General features: G+C 34.2%; 1 protein-coding gene and 1 long non-coding RNA gene across 2 annotated transcripts in view; one reads left to right on the forward strand and one right to left on the reverse strand.

Moving 5' to 3' along the window:
* Window positions 1-545: 545 nt before the first annotated feature.
* Window positions 546-3,081, reverse strand: LOC121371962. Its single transcript, XR_005957869.1, has 3 exons — window positions 2,995-3,081; window positions 2,430-2,510; window positions 546-611 (listed from the first exon to the last, which is right to left on the reverse strand). It is a non-coding gene; the product is annotated as an uncharacterized LOC121371962 (long non-coding RNA).
* A 17,714-nt stretch (window positions 3,082-20,795) lies between these two features.
* The window catches only part of LOC121371283 (cap-specific mRNA (nucleoside-2'-O-)-methyltransferase 1-like), a 34,896-nt gene continuing 33,518 nt past the window's right edge, over window positions 20,796-22,173 (forward strand). The window contains exon 1 of the mRNA XM_041497061.1: window positions 20,796-20,911. Within this exon, the coding sequence (XP_041352995.1) occupies window positions 20,884-20,911 (28 nt within the window). The 5' untranslated portion in view covers window positions 20,796-20,883. The remainder of the gene's footprint in view (window positions 20,912-22,173) is intronic.

Raw genomic sequence — 22,173 nt, forward strand, 5'->3', positions numbered from 1 at the left:
GCCTCCAAAGTAAGTGACATAATTAATATAAAATCGATGTTCTCAAGTGATATCTTTAAACAAAACAATAAATTTAAAAAATGACGTCAACACGTTTGCTTTTATATCGTAACATGTTATGGCGTTGTTAGATTAAGTCATATCCTTTTACCCCTCTTAGAGAGTATTACATAAAAAGTCAAAATGGCAGCCGGCACAAAGTTACATGCTTTTTGCCCTAAGCGATCTCAGCGAAGTCGATATAGGTGACATAGTTATCATCTAGTATGTGGAATCTGTGTCATTGTAATGAATTTTTTCAAGATTTCTATCTGAACAAAATGTGGCTAAAATCTAATGAAAAATAAAGGTAGGAGAGCAGTTTATCGTAGTTGTTAACATTTTGGTTCGGACTTTAGTAGTGTGCAATACTTGTACCATTATATTCAATTACTATTTCTCCTTGGCTAAATATAATGCAAAACAAAAACGCTGATAGTTTTGTTTTGTTATGTACTTTTGTCATACAGTTATTGATAAAAACCCTAGCTAGAAATGAATGTTACCTGTAAGTATCACCATGTCGAGCTTCTATAGTTGCCACTGATTTTCGTTTGGTTGACAGTGGAGTTCTTTAAAGAAAAATTATAATGACTGCTTCCATTTTGCACTTAGAAAACAAGATGGCACATTTAATTTTAAAATCTAGTATAAGATATGTTCAAACTAATTTCAAACTAATCTGATTAACTTAAACCAAAGTTAAGCAAATGCTAAAACATCTCTTAAATACAACATTGGATCTTGGCATAGACACTGAACCAAAAATGGTTTGACAAAGTTGTAATTATGAGTGCTGTCCACTGTTGTCATTTGAAACATCAATAATAGTTTTAAAATCGGTCTGGTGGAATAATTGTTCTTGTATTACGATATATCATATTTTTCAATAGCAGTACAGTAACTGATGTAACAAATGTACATGCACTACAAAGCCATTATTAGCTACCAAGATCGTATCTCTGCACAATGCAGAGGCAAAATAGCGGTTGATTCCATGAATCTCTATCTAGTGCCTCGTCTATAGGAGGACAGCCACTCCTGTGATATCTGTCTGGACAATACATCCTGCATTGTCAGAGGACTGCCACTCCCAGACTAGTTTACTAACTCAAACCTAGCACAGGACAGAGATAATTAGAATATATATACATATACAATTTTACTAATCTAGTATATATATATATATATATATATATATAATATATATATATATATATCTGTCGATGTATTTTTCGTGCTGGGGTGTCGTTAAATATTCATTCATTCATTCTGTGATGACATGCACTTATTAATCACTGTACAAAATGGTGTTTGCGAAAGATGAGCATATCCTGCCCGACCAGTGGCACCCATCATGAGTACTGCCACCAAAATATGGAATGTTTGTCAATGATGCATTTGTGACAGAATGATACAGCATTGTTTCAAATCGGCATACAATGAGCATGCACTAAGTATCTTATAAGTTATGATATGTAGACACCAAAATCTGGATTAGAAGGTATATTGCTCGACATAAAAGGAAAACCGACTATTGGAAAGTTGAAGTAATCCCATTTGTCATACAGCTTAGTTTGGAAGCCAGTGTCGATTTGAATCCCTATACACAGATCGAGGTATGAAACTGCTTAAATACCTTTTGGTGTTTCTTTAATTATAAATCTTGTGGGTATATCAAATGAAAGTAATCTGTAATCCTGCTATTATTGAATGATATACATGCAAGATCATCAATAAAGCATAAAGTAAAGTTAAAGGTTTTAGCCCGATTCGGAGAATAGTGGAGTACAGTTGGTGCCTATGAAGATTCTTATTTCATATCTATATGTCCTATCCCCAAATTTGACATTTATGTTGTCAATGTCTGTCTCAGTACAGCTTCATTTTGATTACATATAAATATGTTTACAAACAGTGTATGAGACGGTGAAGAGATCTGATTGTGTTATGGTTACCTTGATCCATATCTTTGTGAATAACCATTATCAAAAGGTATGGCTGATGTTGCCGAGTCTGTTCTTGACCTAACATGGCTCGTGCTTGTAAATATTTTTTAAATTAATAATATTAATAATTTTAAGTTACATTATTAGAATAATTTATTGTTCGAACATTTGTTTTTCTTTTTGAATTAAAAACAAACGATTAGTGTCTAGTACTTAATTTCATAAGTATATAATTAGCAGTAAACCCGGAAGTTATTAATACTGAAACACATTAAATTCACTCTGTCATCAAATGCAATTTTACTAATCTAGTATTTAATGGAATTAAAAATCAAAACGAATTATGAAGAAAGTATAATTTTATAAGAATTAATTCATTGCTTATTAAATTGACATGGTTATACTAATGTCTTGGCGTGATGTTAATAAATCCCAATTTACCTGGTTCGGTGTGCTACTGGAGGATGTTCATCAACTGAATCAGCTGGTGCCGGTGGCTTTGGTTCAGCTCTGGCTTGATATCTTGATATAAAGAACGAATTAAGTGGTTTAGTCCATTTTGCTGTTTGCTTTTCAGAACCACCTTGGCTTATGTTTTAAAATGTTAAAAAAACACATTTATGTATGTATGTATGTATGTATGTTTATATGTATATACATAGAGGATTAATTTAATTGATTACGTTTTTTTTACTACATTAATTCTTACAGGTCCAGATAAAATTTGATATATGTACTGATTTCACCTACATATAAAAACCAATTAAATACACAAAAAGTACATCTTACTAAATGATTAGTAGCAGGACTGAAAATATATTATACATGGAACTCAATTAATCGTAATATGTTTAAACAGAAAATATGCACAAGATAAAATCACAAATAGTACATCGGTGGAATGTTAACATTTTTGCTTGGTTTACACGACATGAAAATATTCTTTTTTCTATGCATTACTCTACAGTGTAATAATAGTGTAGATATCTTATACTTTATAGGTCACCTTGATTGAGAACTTCGTGAATAATCATCGTCGAAATGGCCAGTTGATGTCGCTGAGTCTGGTCTTGGCCTTGTGTGGGTTGTGCTTCAAAACTATTCTGTACAACACAGTGTTCGACACGGTGAAGGGATCTGATTGTGTTATGTTTTATTGGTTACCTTATAACATTAATGTTGTCAATTTCTGTCTCAGTCTAATTTAGTCTGGATTATATGTAAACATGTTTACGGCACAGTGTAGGACACAGTGATGGGATCTGATTATGTTATCGCTTACCTTGATCCATATCTTTGTGAATAATAATTATCAAAAGTTCTGGCTGGTGTTGCAGCGTCTGGTCTTGGCTTAACATGGCTTGTGCTTGAAAATAATTGTTAAATTAATAATATTAATGATTTAAATTTCATTATGAGGATAATTACTGTTCGATCATTTGTTTTTCTTTCTGAATTAAAAACAAATTATTAGTGCCTAGTAATTAATTTTATAAGTATATAATTAGCAGAAAAACCAGAAGTGATTAAAATTGAAACACATTTAATTCACCCTGTAATCATGTGCAATTTTACTAATCTAGTAGATTAAAGTCCAAACCAAATTGTTAACAACTACGATAAATTACTCTCTTACTTTTAATTACCATTACATTTCGCCCAAATTTTGTCCAGACACAAGACGTGAAAAAAACATTACAGTGACATAGATTCCACATATGAGACTGTAACGATATCACCAATATTGATTTCACTGAGATCGCACAGGACAAAATACATGCAGTTTTCTGCCGTCTTCCATTTTATTTGTTTATGGAATACACTTCAAGAGTGGTGAAAGCCTCCAAAGTATGTGACCATAATTAATATGAAATCAATGTGCTCTAGCGGTGTCTTTTAAAAAATATATTAATATGACGTCATCATGTTTGCTTTTATATTATATAATATGTTATGACGTTAGATTAAGTCATATCCTTTTACCCCTTTTGGAGTATTCCATAAAATGGCAACATGGCAGCTGGTACAAAATTACATGCTTTTTGTCTGATGCGATCTGAGAGAAGTCGATATAGGTGACATAGTTACCATCTAGTTTGTGGAATCTGTGTTTTTGTAATGTTTGTTTTTTTTCAAGATTTCTGTCTGGACAAATAGTGGGTAAAATCTAACGAAAAATAAAGGTAGGAGAGCAATTTATCATAGTTGTTAACAATTTGGTTCATACTTTAGGTTATTGATTTAATGGAATTAAAAATCAAAACGAATTAAGAAGAAAGTATAATTTTATAAGAATTAATTGTTTCCTTATTAAGATGACATGGTTATACTAGTGTCTTGGCGTTATGTTAACAAATCCCAATTTACCTGGTTCGGTATGCTACTGGAGGATGTTCATCAACTGAATCAGCTGGTCCCGATGGCTTTGGTTCAGCTTTGGCTTGATATCTAATATAAATAACAAATTAAGTAACTTAGTCCATTATGCTGTTTGCTTTTTCAGAACAGGCTTGGCTATTGTTTTAAAATTTAAAAAAAACGAAAACATTTATGTATGTATGTTTATATGTATATATATGTAGGATTAGTCTAATTGATTAGTTCTTTTTTTACTACATTCATTCTTACAGGTCCAGATAAAATTAGATGTAAGTACTGATTTCACCTACATATTAAAAAAAATTAAATCGCAAAAAAAGTCCATCTTACTAAATGATTAGTAGCAGGACTTAAAATATCTCATACGGTACTTGGAACTCAGTTAGTAGTAATATGTTTAAATACAAAGTATGCATAAGATCAAATTACAAATAGTACATCGGTAGAATGTTAACATATTTCATCGGTTTACACGGCATGAAAATAATCTTTTTTCTATGCATTACTTTACAGTGTAATAACAGTGTAGATATCTTATACTTTTTAGGTCACCTTGATTGAGAACTTCGTGAATAATCATCGTCAAAACGGCCAGTTGATGTCGCCGAGTCATGTCTTGGCCTTGTGTGGCTTGTGCTTCAAAAAAGAGTTTTAAATGTATTACTAATTTAAGCTAGAATATAATTAGGCATATAATTAATTTTTAACTTGTTTAATTTTGCTGCATTGGTTTGCGTGGCATCACAGTATTGTCTCCAGTAGTCCGGAATCCACAGGTCTCAAAGCCCTCAAAAATGGGTTCAACCTGACTTCACCTAACACACTTTTATTTTGTGTTTTATTTGTTTGAATAGACCTTCGTGTGATAGAATTGGGTGATCTGCTTTGCCAAAAATTTTGCAAACAAAAATTATGGCTACATTTATACATATACTATTTTGATAACAGGTGGGTTAAAAACAACCTCAATCTCTGCAATGGAAAAAACTACAAGATTACATACACTTGAAGAAAGGCGGGGAAAAAAACTACTCCGACAATGCAAAAAACTCAAGAGAATGCAATCTCATCCACTGCATACAAGCCTGAGAGATCCTACCAAGAACAGACTCAAGAGACAGAGCATAAATCACATCTCCCAAATACTTCAGAGACAACATGCAGAATGCTTGCCACCACTGGACCAACAGGGCGAACCACTCCGGGACTATGAAGACTGGGAAACTGAAGATTTTACCACCATCATAGACCTGCCAGGAGTTGGTAACAAGGAGGAACACACAGAGGCAGAACTCAAAGACCTTACCCTCGAGGTGTTGGACAGGGATTATCACAGAGATTCATGGACCCAAGTCTATACAGATGGCTCTGCTGAAAATGCTGTCAAAAATGGAGGAGGGAGTGTCTTTATCAGATATGTTGATGGAAGCTTCACATCGAAGTCCATCACAACTGGATATTTCTCCACCAACTTCAGAGCTGAGGCATGTGCACTACTTGAAGCAGCTAAAGTACTAATCTTACAAGACAAACTGTCTCCCAACACCGTTTTCCTTACAGACTGCAGATCTCTACTACAGAGCCTCCAGACACATTGTGGCGAACATATCCTGTTGAATATTAGGAGGGAACTTCAAGTTATGTCAAAAAGAACAAACATAATCCTTCAATGGACACCATCCCACTATGGCGTGCCAGTCCTGTCCATCATATAGCACCCTGAGACAAGAAACCTGGCCGTATCTGGTGGACCTAAAAGAGAAACTTTGGGGACCGACGTCGTCCCTTCGACGGACAGGGGACTTTCTGGTGAGAACAGGACTGGAAATCTGAGCATGGCCTTGGGAACGCAGACAAAACAACAACATATACTATGCAATATTTTTGTAGCAAAAAAATATATAATAATAATATAAAAAAAATTATTATGTTCTTCCTTACAAAACCTCTTGTTACTGTAGCTCATTAAATGCTTTCTAATAATGGCAAACAATTAACCATTAACCCACTGACCTGGACATACAGCCCAGATAACTGAAGTAAGTGCCCAGGATAGCGTGCTTGAATATTAATTGGACATATGCACAGAAATCAAATTAAATGTAAAGAAAAGAAACAAAAAATCAGTTCAACAGATACTATGCGTTCTGACGCATGGATTTATAGATGTGTTATAAATACATGTACCAGAAAGATTGTGAACAACTATGTGGTCCGCCATTGTCAATCTAACCCCCACCCCTCAATTCCAATGCTAAACTGTTATTAATGATGCTGATCAATTCCATACCAATGCAAACTATCTAAGCTTGAAGGATCACTTCCTACCTGGACTAAACACAAATCTGTATCAGTGTGAGTATATGTGTATGGATATTTTGACCAACCTTGTGTGTTCCCCTTTCTACTTTGGATCTACGAAGACGAAAGTAATGTTTAAACACCTATGAGAAGAAACAATGACTATGCAATGAGAAATGGAAGTACAGTCAAATATAAACGAGTCGCTACCTGCCTTAGTTGATTGTTCTGTTCCTCTGGATGATTTGTATTGCCTTTACGAAGTAAAAAGACGAGACATAGGTATATGTATTACCTTTACAATGGCGGCGGTATCTATGGTAATGGCATCATCTTTTATATTTAGCTCAACTTTAAAGTGTTGCGTTTAGCCCCATTTCTCACAAACTATAAGTCTGGGTTTATCTCAATGACTGTTAAAAAAAAATCAAATTTATTAAATAAAATATTAATTGATGGTATTTTTTGATAATGTTTGTTTTTTCACATACATGTACATATGCACCATACGTAATTGGATTTTCTGTTCTATATGCTTAAATAATAAAAAATTTCCAGGGAATGTAGTTTTAATTTTACTGTTGAAATTAATGTGTTTTATACCCGAACCTAAATTGGTTAAAAGCACACTAACTGTATGCACATTAAAACAACTGTAGTTTTAGTATTTTATAACTATCAAACCCTAAACATATGGCAAACTGTCATAAGTATATGCCTGTTAATATTTACATGCTAGTGAGTAATGTCAGTGAAACTGTAAAATTACACGTCGATCATTTTATGGAAGCAAATAAAAGCTGTAAAAATTAAAACCGTAATAGAAGTCAGATCAGTAATGAACTTCACATCAAAACACTGTCTATTAATACAGCATATAATTTGAGTTTTTATTTAAATAAATATTAGATGGTTATTTAGATTTTAAAATGTGAATAATAATAAATATCATCAAATTTATTGAAAAAGCAAATGAAGTTTGTACCACCTTATCTTGGAGGTAGTATTTAAAAACCTTGCAGCAATGTGTAGACTGCTATTTATAGGAATAACTGATGAAATGGTTCCTTTTTTATCATTTGCTTTATAAGATACATTCAACTGTGCGAATGTCTGGTATTTTTAAAATTGATATGATGTCCTTATGCTTCCATACATGCAAATATAAATAACGTGAAACAATAGAGTTGCCAGTTTTCATTCAGTGAGCCATCATCGGCCCATTCTCAGGATCTCTTTTGACCTTGTTAGTCCATTTACGAATATAAAAAGTATTTTCAATTAATTAATAATATTACATTTGCCAGTCAGTTTTAATATTAATGCTGCAACCATAAACTGGTATACCACGAGTCCCATTATTTTTCAGGAATGAAGAGTTACGAGGATATTCTCCTACTTAAAATACACCAATAAAAATATATATAAAATATGTAAGTATAGATGTTAACATTAGTGGTTCTGGAGGAGTAATAAACTAGTGTCCATTACTGAAAGGTAATGGACAAGTTTTCAATGGTTTCGCAGTGCAGGTATTTTAACGCCAGTACACAACATAATAAACTAGTTTTGCATTGCATACTTTTTCCGTTATGCAACTTCAAAAAGTGTGTGCGTGCGTGTGTGTGTGTGTGTGTGTGTGTGTGTGTGTGTGTGTATATGTGTGTTTGTGTGTGTTCATTGGAATGGAGGTTATTACTTTGATATAAAGTGTCAATTTTGCATATTTTACCTTGCAGACTCCTTGTATCCATAACCATAGCCATAGTTCCGCTGAAAATGACGTAAAAGATTATACAATATTAATTTGTTGACTAAGGTTGTCTTGACATTAGTGTATCAATCATTTAATCAATCAGTCAGTCAGTCTGTCAGTCTGTCTATCTGTCAACAAAATATTAAATATACGCAATAATAATTTAATGTTTTTATCAATAAATGCAATCAAGCAGCATTTCACCTAAATGGCACAGGTTACTAAGCATTGAATTATTAGCCATTAGCTGTCAAATGTATTTTGCAATTATGCGGTGAAACAAAAACAAAAAATACCAATGGCATCTTCTCTGTTGTGGTCCATGTATCATACATCGGTGGTTCTGCGCATTAGAAAAAAAACAAATGTCTGATGTATTAAAGTTTGTTTTTGTTTAATGACACTACTAGAGCACACTGATTTTATTAATCATCAGCTACTGGATGCATTCAAAGAAAACCTGCTACTTTTTTCCATTAGTAGCAAAGGATCTGTTGTGTGCACTTTCCCTCAGATAGGACAGCACCTTTGGGCACTGGTTGGGATGGGGAAGAAACAAAGTATGGATCCACTAAGGAGGTTTGATCCTGTGACCAAAACACCTCTAGCGAGTGCTCTACCGACTGAGCTAGATCCCGGTACCTTGTGTTTCTTATATGTTACTATAAAGTGGTTAATATCAATATATTAAGAAATTAAGAAAACACTGACATGTTAAGACAGTTTACTAAGACAAACTGTATTTTTATACAGAATGGAGTCTCTATCATTGTTACATTTTTTCTTCAAGAGAATGGAATTCATAACAATTGCTTTTTAAAATTATTTAGTTTTTTGTGCCTTTTAGAAACATTAAACACAAAACAAAACAATTTTAAGGGGATGATATTTCCAAACTACAGATTAATAACACAATTAACCACAATGGTGGGTTTTTTTTTTGGGGGGGGGGGGGTTTAACGTCAAGTAATATAACTGTAATATGTGATATATCTTTTATCCATGTTCACGTATGACAGTGTGCAGTGAAAGGTTGCAATTATGTTCATACCATTGTAAGACGCTTTGGGATTTTTCATTTCTCTCGACAAAACATGTTCACCGCCTGACTCATGTTCTCTTACATGTAGAGACCGAAATCGCTCTAGAAAAGTTGCCAAATCATTCCGAGTTTCCTGCAAAACAAAACGAATGAACTCTGGAATATATCATTATGAACGAATTAAATTGAGAATGGTTTTATTTTCAGTTCATATTTAACAGTCCAATAACAATGTTAATCACCGAACAGCAGAAGTTTAAAATGGGCAGAGTTAGACAAATAATGCATTCTTATCAGAAAGAGCAAGTTAGGAGCAAGGAATATTTTGTATGCACCATCCCACAGACAGTATAGCACATACCACAGCCTTTGCTGTCACAGTCTATTGGGGTGGGTGTGAAAAAGATGTTTTACCAATTTAAGGAAACTTGTTTGTGGTTAAGCCACCATGACAGGCCCGTAGCCAGGATTTTGAGAGGAGGGTGGTCGTTTAGGCTTATGGTGAGGCAAGAAGTGCCTCACGCCCGAGTTGCTTAGGGGGTTCCCGGGGCATATTGAACAAAAAAAACAGTGGGGGGGGGGGGGGTCGACCGACCCCCTCCCCCGACCTCCCCATTGGCTACGGGCCTGCATGAAGTGGTTACTACAAATAACATTGTGATCATATTAAATATTAAAATGCTTAGTCAGTGTTACTTAAAGTTAAGGAATCTCTATTATAAACGATGAATCAGGTTTTCAAAAATGTTGTTTAAAATAATATTTCTCAGAGAAAAAATGGCATCCATCGTCTTTAGCCAATGAATATGAGACCATAATAAAAAGGATGACCTGTTATAAGAATCCAGGTTTCAGCTAATACAATAGGCTTCCTATAAAGTGTCAGTGAATTTAAGTGTAGAAAGTTTTACTTACATCATCTGATGCATATCGTCGAGATGTGGATGATCGAACGCTTTGTTCATGCTGATATGTTTGAGCCCTGGCGTTTTCTGAAAGAAGCAAATATATTAAATCGTGTTCACATACAGATCATTATTCCAAGTCAGAATTACCAAATGTTTGACATCCAATAGCCGATGATTAATAAATGCTCCAGTGGTGTTGTTAGGAGCAAGGAATATTTTGTATGCACCATCCCACAGACAGTATAGCACATACCACAGCCTTTGCTGGAATGAAAAATAGCCCACTGTCGGGAGTCGATCCTAGACCTACCGTGCATCAAGTGAGCACTTTACCATTGGGCTACGTCCCGCCTCACAATATATTATATGAATATTCATACATTAATACATATATGCATATATACGTACAATACAGACGTACACGTACATATGTATATATATATATATATACAAAATGTATATATATTTATATATATATGCATTAATACATATATGCATATATACGTACAATACAGACGTACACGTATATATATATACATATATATATACATATACACATACATATATTTATATATATATATATATATATATATATATATATATATATATATATATATACACACATATATATATATCAGAGATGGGGTAATCATAATCAGTAATCGTAATCGATTGTGATCGATTACATTGCTAATGTAATCGCAATAGTAATCGATTACATTGTTTGAGAATGTCATGTAATCGCAATCGTAATCGATTACATTGCTAATGTAATCGTAATCAGCGATTACTTTCATGATTACTCATAATTATTTACTAAACTTAGATGTGTTTAGTAACTCCAGTAACAGTGCCTATAGTTAGAAGCAGTACTGGTCAGTCAGTAGAACTGATCTCCCATTGTCTATGTATATCAGAGATGGGGCGATTACTGGACAAAAGTAATCGATTACGATTACGATAATTAAATTGATATCTGCACACATATACATGTGCACAAGTTTCTCATTGCATTTAATTGTTGACATTCTAAAAATGACTATTATTAATGAATCGATTTGCAGTCATGCTTGCTTTGTGCCATATTATAAGGATCCAATTGTATCAGTGAAAATCGGTGATATATATATCAGAGATGGGGCAATTACTGGACAAAAGTAATCGATTATGATTACGATTACTTTAGAATGTCACGATTACGATTACGATTACAAGATAGTTGAAAGTAATCGATTACGAATGCGAATACATTGTCTAGCAAAAAAGACATAATGGATAATTTGGATTATTTATTAAATTATTTCAAACATTTATAAACGTATGTATACTGCAGGGAGGGAATCAGTTTCCAAAACCAGATTTATTATTCTTAAATTTGGATTATTGAAGAAAAGGTACCCATAACCATAGGTATAATTATTGTATCAATGCATAACATATATATTTTGTTATATTATTGAATTATCAATTATCAATTACAATCGATTACGATTACTGATTACGATTACTCCATCTCTGATATATATGTGTGTGTGTATACATACATATATATATATATATATATATATATATATATATTAACATTATGTCACTCGAGCTCTAGGACAGACACACATAGATCAGTTCAATCTATAAACATTTTTGTATATCATTGTTGAACTAAGTAAAACTTGTATCTGAATTTTTTATGTTTTACAGGAGACAAAAAAACTGTTTTGGTATAAGTTGATTCAGTGTAACAAATGGTTCTTAAGATCTATAACTTTATGAATAAAGTTATTTTAAACTGATGAATAGTATTTATCAATAACTGAATCTGAATGACAGAAATGTCATTTACGAGTATTTCACTGTGAAAATCTGAATTAAACTTTACTTACTAGTTTTTCATATTGATAATTTCTTCATTTAGTATGACCAGTAGACCTACATTGTTTTTCAAATTACCCTGATACTTAAATCTAGCCATGTAAGGTGTATCATATTATAAACACCGCCAGTCTCAATTGTGTCCTGGGCCCTGTTCCACAACACAATCTTAGTGCTAAGATCACCTTAGGTGAATAACTATATTATGAGATCGCTTCATGGAACGAGGCCCTGTATCAGTTAGCGTACTTGCCATGTGTACTTGTACTCATTTTTAACTGTTAAGCCGCGCACATGGCCAGGTGCCCTTTGCTGGACCAGAAATTCCTCATTAAAATTAATAAAATAAACATGTCTTGCCCAGCATAAAGGTTGTTCAATTTATCTGACTGTTAATCTGCTGTTGGTAAAAAAAAATTGAAAGTGACCTGCAGGGACGTATGCAGGACATTGTGCAGGGGCGGGGGCCTAGACTGTGGTAAGCAATGTTTAGAGAACACTTCTCCGGACAATATTTTGTTTTTTAAATCGCTTAAATCAAGAGCAGTTCAACAAAGCCTCCTCTCCACCCCAACCCCACACACTTTCTTGACAAGGCTACAACATATAAGGGTCAAATTTTAAAACTGTATTTTCTAGAAATGACGATTTGTAATATTCATTAGTATTGTCTGCTACATTCAAGAATGCGGCACAATAATGAATTTATTTTTAAAAATGACCAAAGAAAACATTTTCACTAGCGATTGCAGATGGTTACAGTAAATGTCTTTGTGAAACTGGCCCCGGTCACCAATAGATTAGGTGTGTCAACGTTTTAATAAACCTTGTATATTAGATCTTAAAAGTTACATGGTAGGTTTCCTATAGGGTGGCTGTCTGTCACTTTTTAGGGTGTATAACAATATAATGTGTATACAAATTGTTCATTGTCCATTTAACTAACAAGAATATTCATCAATGGTTAAGAAAATGTGTCTTTTTAAGAGATTATCCACAAATATTTTCAAAGTAATACTTTTTGTTTTAGCTGAACACACTTGTCTCACGGAATAAACTAAAATGTTTAAAATCTGGGACATGATTCATAGGTTCAACAATATTTACTTCATCTCAAGGTTACTGGGATTCATGTGAAATGAAGCCCATAGGTTTAAAAACAGTAACATTCGCCACATTTAAGACTATTGGCATGAATTCGGATACTATTTTAACAGAAATGTTCCCTGGGCTAACAAATGACATCTTATTTACTGTGTAACTGGAGGAAATTTTATAATGAGAGATTTTAAAAGAACTTTAAATAAAGATGCATTATCATATTTGCTCTCTTTACATAAATAACAATAACAATGAAATAAAATAAAATAAACAAATAATCGATACCATACATCAATTTTGCATATATAATAACTCGATATTGTGAAACCTGTGCAGTGGCTTCCCAAAGAATCCTTTACCTAAAAACTGAAATTGTACATGAAGTAAACATCAGCTATCCATTAAAATAACCCAGTTCTATATATAGGCGTCGAGTGTACCTCTTCCCCTTTCCTCAACTATGAAACAGCTAGATGTCTAGATTATATATAAGCACTGCACTTCATCATTTAAAATTAAAATTAATAACTGTTCCTCCTGTCCTACATAATGGTATTGAAACATGTGTTGCCTTGTCATTGAATGATATTGCATGTATGTTGTCTGCTGCTATCCTAACTTGGACTTTTCCCCTTTATTATATGTCCATGTATAGATACTTTTTCAACCAGCTTCTTAATGTAAGTCCCAGACTTAATTTTTGATAAACCTTTATTTTCTCAAAGATGGTATTTGAAAAAAAAATTGTTTTGTTGTATTTAAGCTTGGACCTTAAATACGGAAATACCTGGTGGGCCTATACTTCTTTTCTGGTATGCTAGTTTTATCTTGACCACCAGTTGAATACATAATATGTACATATATACAATATAGACACTTTGGTCACTAAAAATTTACCTTTACCTGATAGAAAAGGTTGAAATATGATGAGGATAAAAATAATCAGTTGGAAGATACGAGGTTTTCATAACTGATAAACAGTGGTTTTCAAATACGTGTTTTACTTATTTGATATTTTCCATACTTTCCATTGCCTTAACATGTATGAGGTTTTGACAACAAAAAGATAATAGATTTCTGTTTCTGAAAGAATAAAAAAGTGAAAATCGCCAAAATTGCACATACGAGGTTTTCTTATTTCAGCGACGATATGCATGTCTGATTTCATTGGAGCACATACAACCTTATCAAAACATACCTTCAACTGCGCCTTATATACAGACGCAGTTTGGAATAAGGTATTTGTTTTGTCACAAAGCTACTAAGTAAATAGTACAAGCATATTAATTTAACTAATTTAACAAAAGATATATACCTTCTTTGTGCTGTCTAATAATGTTGCTAGTTTTATAATCCATAAGCGAATCATTACGAATACGGATGGACATTCCCCCACAACGAGTTGTATGCTTTCGAACGAAGTAGTTCAAATCAAACGGTTTCATATACACTTTCACTTTATTCACTAAACCAGCCGATTCCATTTTTTTCAACAGGTACAAACGGCGATTGCCGTCTACAACGAAATATTGTCCGCCATAGGTCATCACGTCCATTCGTGGAAGGCGATCTTCTGGCTTCGTGTATCCCAATATGTTTTTCAAAGACGAGTCCAAAGTCTGACCATCTCGAAATGTATGTTTTACACTGTCTTGTGCATGCAACAGTTCTGACGGTCGAAAGTCACGGTACATTGTGACACACACTAGTACTTGGTGCAGCGAATATTAAATATTTTATAACTTATTTTATCTCGCCGAATGTTTCTCTGTTAGTGTTTGAATATTCAATCTGTATACAATCCATTGCCTTACGGTACATGAAATGAAACCTAAATCTTGTCCTTAGTTCTTGAATGTTCGATTCTAAGAAATAAGCTACTACGCAATACTAAATTCCCCGTAAACCGAAAGTGGAAGTTGTATTTGTAGACAGCTACCAAGAGTTACGTAACATAAATAATATATAACATTTACTTTTGTATTAATAATCAGTGGTATAGGTAGGTGCCAAAAATGGGGGGAGGCACACTTTTATATTTACACACTTTTACACTATTATAAAGCAAATATAAAGCAAACTATCTGAAAAGTAGGAGGCACATGCCCCCTTGCCCCTCTCCTCGCTTCTTACGCCAGTGATAATTAATGACACTATTTTTGCATGTGCTGTATTTATTATGATAATTAAGTACAAATTTATCGATCCTATGTAATCTTTGTATGATTAACCCAACAACATTACATATGTTACAACACAACTCACAAACACAGATAGTATGATCATACTTTATTCTCTGTAACACATGGGGTCACGTTCACGCTTATTGATCTTGTTTGAGTCGGTTTAGCTTAATTATCCCAATGTGTGAAGCATTATTATGAACAGGCAGAACTTGGGGGACCTTACAAAGTACAAGTAATTTAACCACTACTACTACATCATTTAATATGTACGTAATATGTCGGTTTCCGTATACAATATGTCCAACCACGCCACTGTGTATGTGTTACAGGGTTTAACGTGCACATTCCGAGCAAGTTGTTGTAGCGCACGCCTATCGTGGGCGCAAGTTCTTGCGAACCAAGCCCTTGCGTCCAAGACAGGAACGGGGTGGGAGGAGGGGTAGGCGTGACTCTCGCTTACAACTTTAGCACTAAATGAGCAATGAAGAACAGCTGTTGTTGTGACCGAGATAAACGAGGCGAAAGAGGCGGCGGCAAATGTTTTAAGTTCTCAGAAAAGTTGAAGTAATTTGTTTGCGTTATGTCCGAAAAACATTTTTGGTGATTGAACGCTAATTTTGAACGGGTCAGCCAAAAGTTAAAGTTTGTCGGATTTAAAAAAATTAAGCCTAAACGTACCGACCTATACGAACCTGGGGCTAGCCTTTAGTGCTAGAGGGTGGTGTTCAGATGTTTCATCGGTTAACTTATTATTAGTATTATTTAAAATTATATTTATTGTATTATGAGCTATAGCGAAGAGATTAATAATGTAAATGGTTTGTTATTGTAACGATATACCATTTAGGGCTTGAAAATAATTTGTCACACCTTTTTTAGTCAGTTTTTTACTTTGATCAGTGTAGTCCATGTGCCAATATACGCCAAATTTCACATGTCGGGACCATTTTCGGACACAAAGACTTTACTATATTTTTTGGAAAGACCATCACGTTGGGTATATTTTTTAATATGATGAACATTCCCAAGTGGTAGCTTTTATGGGTAAAATATAATTATTATTTTTGTGTGTGTGGGGGGGGGGGGGGTTAAAATCACGGAGTTTTTTTAATTTACTTTTGAAAAAGGGAATGTACAACTATAAAGGTTTTTTAAAAAGTGGAAATTGTGACAAGTGCAATTGCTAATTTGTTTATACCATTTATTCAAACTTTTTCTCAACGACGGCCATATTTTGTTTAGGGGGATACGTTTTTAGTGACTAAACTTTTAAAAATCATATCTCAAAACTCGAATGAAATATTTGGGTGCTTTCAATGGCAAACCCATTCTGTGATACCCAGACAGTTTTTTAGTTGGGCTACATTTGTGTTCAATATATTCAGTCAATTTAGGGTAAAAACATCAGTTTCGAAATTCCGCTTTTATGAAAATCGCAGAAAAGAGTGATTTGGGGATTTCCTTGCTATATAAGACACCAAAAACTGTCAAAGTTGAGTATATCGGTAAAAACCATTGCGAAGTGGTTATCATTCATTGATATTCCTACGGTGCCATTGACGAGTAGTTGCCATGGTAACATATTTCTTTGGGTATTTTTCACTTGTCATAATTGATTTCAATATTGAATGCCGAGATTACAGATATTTTGGATAGCTTGTAATCTTTTACAGTGAAATATTCAATTCATGCGTAAGATGCAAACTTTTCAACATGATAAACAGGAAAAGTGTTAAAATGTGTTTTATTTAACAACACCACTAGAGCACACTGATTTATTAAAGGGACATTCCTGCATTTTCTGCACTTTTTAAGATGATATCGACTAATAGAGACTTTTTAACGATTGTAATTACATATCAAATATATATTTCTACATAAAATATTAGTGGCTGTATATTATTTGCGTTTCTGATCGTTCTAATATTTGTACTAGGTCAAATTTCATTTTATTTCCTAAAATATATTTTTTTCATACGTACGAAATTATTTGAAGACAAAATCCAGTTTGGGCTTCTTACAAATATTAAGACGACCAGAAACACATTGAATATACAGACACTGATATTCTAAACAAGAAAATATATTTAATATGTAAGTTTAAAAGTAGAAATATTTTATTAGTCGGAAACATCTTACAATGCAGCAAACTCAGAAATTTCCCTTTAATCATCGGCTATTGGATATCAAAAAATTTCAGCTCAAGAACAGTTGTTGGTGCTGGTAGAACGGCCATCCATTGCAAGTGAAGGTCACCTTCTTCATCGTTTATCAAGTTGAGCTAACACCTCCCTTCTTGGCACAAAAAAGTTGAAACCGACTGCCAGGTACATGGATATTAAAGAGCTCACATCAACACATGCTGTAGTGGATACAACCATGCTGCCAATGCTCAAGACACTGACATAATGGTGTTTGCTTTACTCTCAAGTCCGATACCCCATGCCACCTCTATCAACGTAGAAAAAACAAAACTCGGGGAAAACAAATGTAGACATATATTTGTAAACAAGGTAGCTTCGACACTGGTAAAAACTCTGCATTGCAGTCATAGGCCTCCATGCATTTCCCGGATTCGACTCCATCAGATCCTTCTCAGGAAAAAATTAAATTAGATTAGATTAAATTAGAAAATGTTGAGATAAGAGGAGGATTATCAACAAAGTTTCACGGATCTTGTACAGGCCATTGGAAGTCTTGAATGAAGTCAACAAGAACGTTTAAGCATTTGCGTGCAATCTAAATGCCTCGAAAGAAACAACGCCCTTGAGAGTCAAGAGGGGAAGTATTACCTCGTCATGTCTCCCTCTAACAGCATACTAGACATGCTACAGACAGACTATCAGGCTACAATTTGGCACAGGTCACTTGAAGCAAACCCAGAAATTCCACAGCCAACATGTCGTGGATGGATCAACGATGAAGAAGGTGACCGTTCGCGTACAATGGATGACCGTCCTACCAGCGCCAACAACTGTTTTCGAGCTGAAGAAATGCAACAGTAGACGGATATATGACAGCAACGATTGCCAGTGTGTCGCAAATGATCTTAAATGCATTCCAATGTGTTGCAAGCAAACCTGTGCCAACCAGATAACGAACGAAGATGAATCTGAGGACCCGACAAACTGTTGCTGGAGAAAATGACGATGACGTGTTTGAATTGTTAAATTACTGTTGCAAAATTTTCATGGCCTGAGCCTGTTGTTCCTGTGACATAATGGCTTTAAAATATGCAACCTGGTAATTACCATTGTCGATAGATTTGTTCCTGGTATTTTATACCACCAAGGTTATCCATACATGTGTATATAGTTTCAATCATATTTTGTTTTACAAATCAGGATAACTTTCAAACAGAGGTTTAACTTCAATAGTGATGTACCAGACTATTGTTTAAATTATATTTTACCTAAAGATCACCATACAAGACATCCTCGATAATGATGACATTCTTGTTTGTCATGTTGAAAAGTTTGTAACCGAGGCATGAATGGAATATTTCACTGTAAAAGATTAAAGCTGTGCCAAAAAATGTCTGTAACTTCGGCAGCACTTATTCAAATCAGCTATGATAACAAGTGAAAAAGGTAATCTGTTACCATGGCAAACACTCATCAATGGGATCTTAGGAATATCAATTAATGGAAATCACTTTGCAATGAATTTTTACGGATACACTCAAATTTGTCAGCTTTTGAGCATAGCTAGGTGTCTTATATAGCAAAGACATCTTAAAATATCTCTTTTCTGTCATTTGATGATTTCTTAAAAGCTGAATGTAGAGATTCAAATCGACACTGGATTCCACATAGCCTATATCATGCAATATTCTTCGGTCATTTTGGCATAGAAGTTGCTTTATCATGCCGGTTATTTCCAAGTATTTCAAAACGTTTTACGGTTAACATGTAGATGTCATTTTGATGATATGACGCATCATAGCCCGAGTACTCTGACTGTAGAGGGCTAGAGGGGCATTTGGAGTCAGAGTACTCGGGCTAATCACTATTCAGCAATAATATCTAATGACTGGTGACGACATGAAACGTTAGATGGTTTGTACAACTGTACATCACCACTGCAAAAAGACAAGAAATTGGCTACTCGCTTTGGGGAATCTTAAAATTAATAAATCTTCCGAGCCAGGGCTTCACTAGCCTACTACAGAATACCTATCGTGCATCATTTCAAACAACCAGCCTCGGTGGCGTCGTGGTTAGGCCATCGGTCTACAGGTTGGTAGGTAGGCCTACTGGGTTCGGATCCCAGTCGAGGCATGGGGTTTGTAATCCAGATACCGACTCCAAATCATGAGTGAGTGCTCCGCAAGGCTCAATGGGTAGGTGTAAACCACTTGCAGCGACCAGTGATCCATAACTGGTTCAACAAAGGCCATGGTTTGTGCTATCCTGCCTGTGGAAAGCGCAAATAAAATACCTCTTGCTGCCTGTCGTAAAAGAGTAGCCTATGTGGCTACAGCGGGTTTCCTCTAAAAAAAACCAGTGTCAGAATGACCATATGTTTGACGTCCAATAGCCGATGATAAGATAAAAAAATCAATGTGCTCTAGTGGCGTCGTTAAATAAAACAAACTTTACTTTTTTACTTTTATTTCAAGCGGGACAAATATTGCTTGCAAGTTCTTAGGTGCCTTCTTCTGACCATTGCAAGTGAGAGAGAACTACGGTAACTCTCCATATGAAAATTAATCATTTCCAACTGATGATAATCATATTATCATATTATTATGGTAGCTTTAGTCCTACAAAAATGTTGGGTGGGGTTTTTTTGTAAATAATTTTAGTTTGGTTTGACGTAAGAAGAAAAGTAAATGTGTTTTGAAAAAAAAAAAAAAAAAAAACCCACGTATTTTTGTGTCCAATTTAGAAACCAATCGGCATAGAAATAATTGACATATAGTAAATTTCAGAGTATGAAAAAAAAGCAAAGACAAACAAAAGGCGTTCCTCGCGGGAAAGACTATGCCAATAGTACGTCAGACTCAGTGCTTTATTAAAATCAGTGTTTTGATTTGTTGTTATTTTTGGTTGTAATTTATTAATTCAACGATATGCTAATAATTAGTCCATATGTTTCCACTACATTATTTTGAATTTATCACATTTTCAGTTCTTCATTTGTAAACATTGATAGTCGTCTGACTGAAACAGATCGAATGAACAAAATGTAAGGGAGACAATGTCGTAACATGGACATCTTTACGGAGAAAAATATGTTTAGTACTTACTTCCGGTGTGTTGATTTCGAAAGTAGGGATAACCAAATGTTGATTTTATTCTTAGAATATAGGTTATAACAAACCGTAGATTTTATAAATACAAGGGCTATTATGGATAACCCCAAAACAAATAATTCAGGTATTTGCAAGTATTTGTGTGCAATTTAGAAAACAATCGACTCGGAAATATATACCATCGACATCCCAAACTGCGTTCACCTAACAACAAAAACACGAATACGATATTTACGGAAATATTATTCTACATTTTTCAGCTACGATACGTGAAACAAAATAGATTGTAATCATCAATTTGGATGTAAAACAAATCCATTCTAGTAAACAAAAGTGAAACACCCTACAGTAAACACGAAAAACTTAAAGTGCGACGTTTCTAACTGCGTTCAGGCGCATGGTTTGCAAAAAGTATCGTAATGCGCATGTGCAGTTCATCCTTTTTAAGACAACTACATGAAAAAAATATATGTTTCTTAATTATGCACAGTTGCTGAACACTTAATTTATTCAGTTTTTTTAAAGGAAAAATTTAAGTTGTCAAGCGTTCTGGTCCGGTCCGCATTTTATCAAAACACATTGCTCACACTTGATATCAATACTGATAGGCCAGTCCCTTGTGAATTCTGCGATTCCGCGGATGCGGAAAAATTAGCAGAATTTGCACCATCGTGCAGAATAGTTGTTCGTCCGCCGAAAATCATTTTTCGTGCAGAACACATGCAGAATTAATAATTTTAGGCTGTGGAATTTGTCTTAAACACCGCAAAATGTTTGATGTTTCTGAATTGTAACATTAAACATGGAATTTTAATAGTGTTTACTTTCCATGCAGTAATAAATAGAAACATAAATCATTTGTTTCTTTTCTTTTAAGTTATTACAGGCTGGACTAGTAACCGCCTCACAGTTACTAGTCTGCGTAACCTGCGTTTGGAACCAGCCTTTAGTTTCTGTCATTGAATCGGAAATTCTCGCAAGATAAAGCGCAATGGATTGTGGCGAGATGTTCCGATCGTTGCTCGGTGCATAGGTTACAGAAACCGATGAAGACGGGTTGTAATTACATTTTAATAGATTCCACAAATACGAAATAGGATTCAGCAATTCCATTCTATTTAATATAAAATAATTATATTAACATATAAGTATCGATTGTTGGAATTGTGATGTCAAGCAACAATATTTAAGTATTTATTAATCACAAATCACATTTAACAAAGAATCCGTAAGCATAAAAACAGGAGGGTTTTTTTCCATATCGTTTCCATTTCAAGTTTTAATAATTCAATCTTCCGGAAGCACCCGTCTGCTTAAAACATAAATCGTCAGCTTTTTCGCGATTTTAAAATAAATCTGTAACATTTTGAACATCTAGTTTTAATT

This window comes from Gigantopelta aegis, chromosome 4 (genome assembly GCF_016097555.1).
Source record: "Gigantopelta aegis isolate Gae_Host chromosome 4, Gae_host_genome, whole genome shotgun sequence".
Lineage (NCBI taxonomy): Eukaryota > Metazoa > Mollusca > Gastropoda > Neomphalida > Peltospiridae > Gigantopelta > Gigantopelta aegis.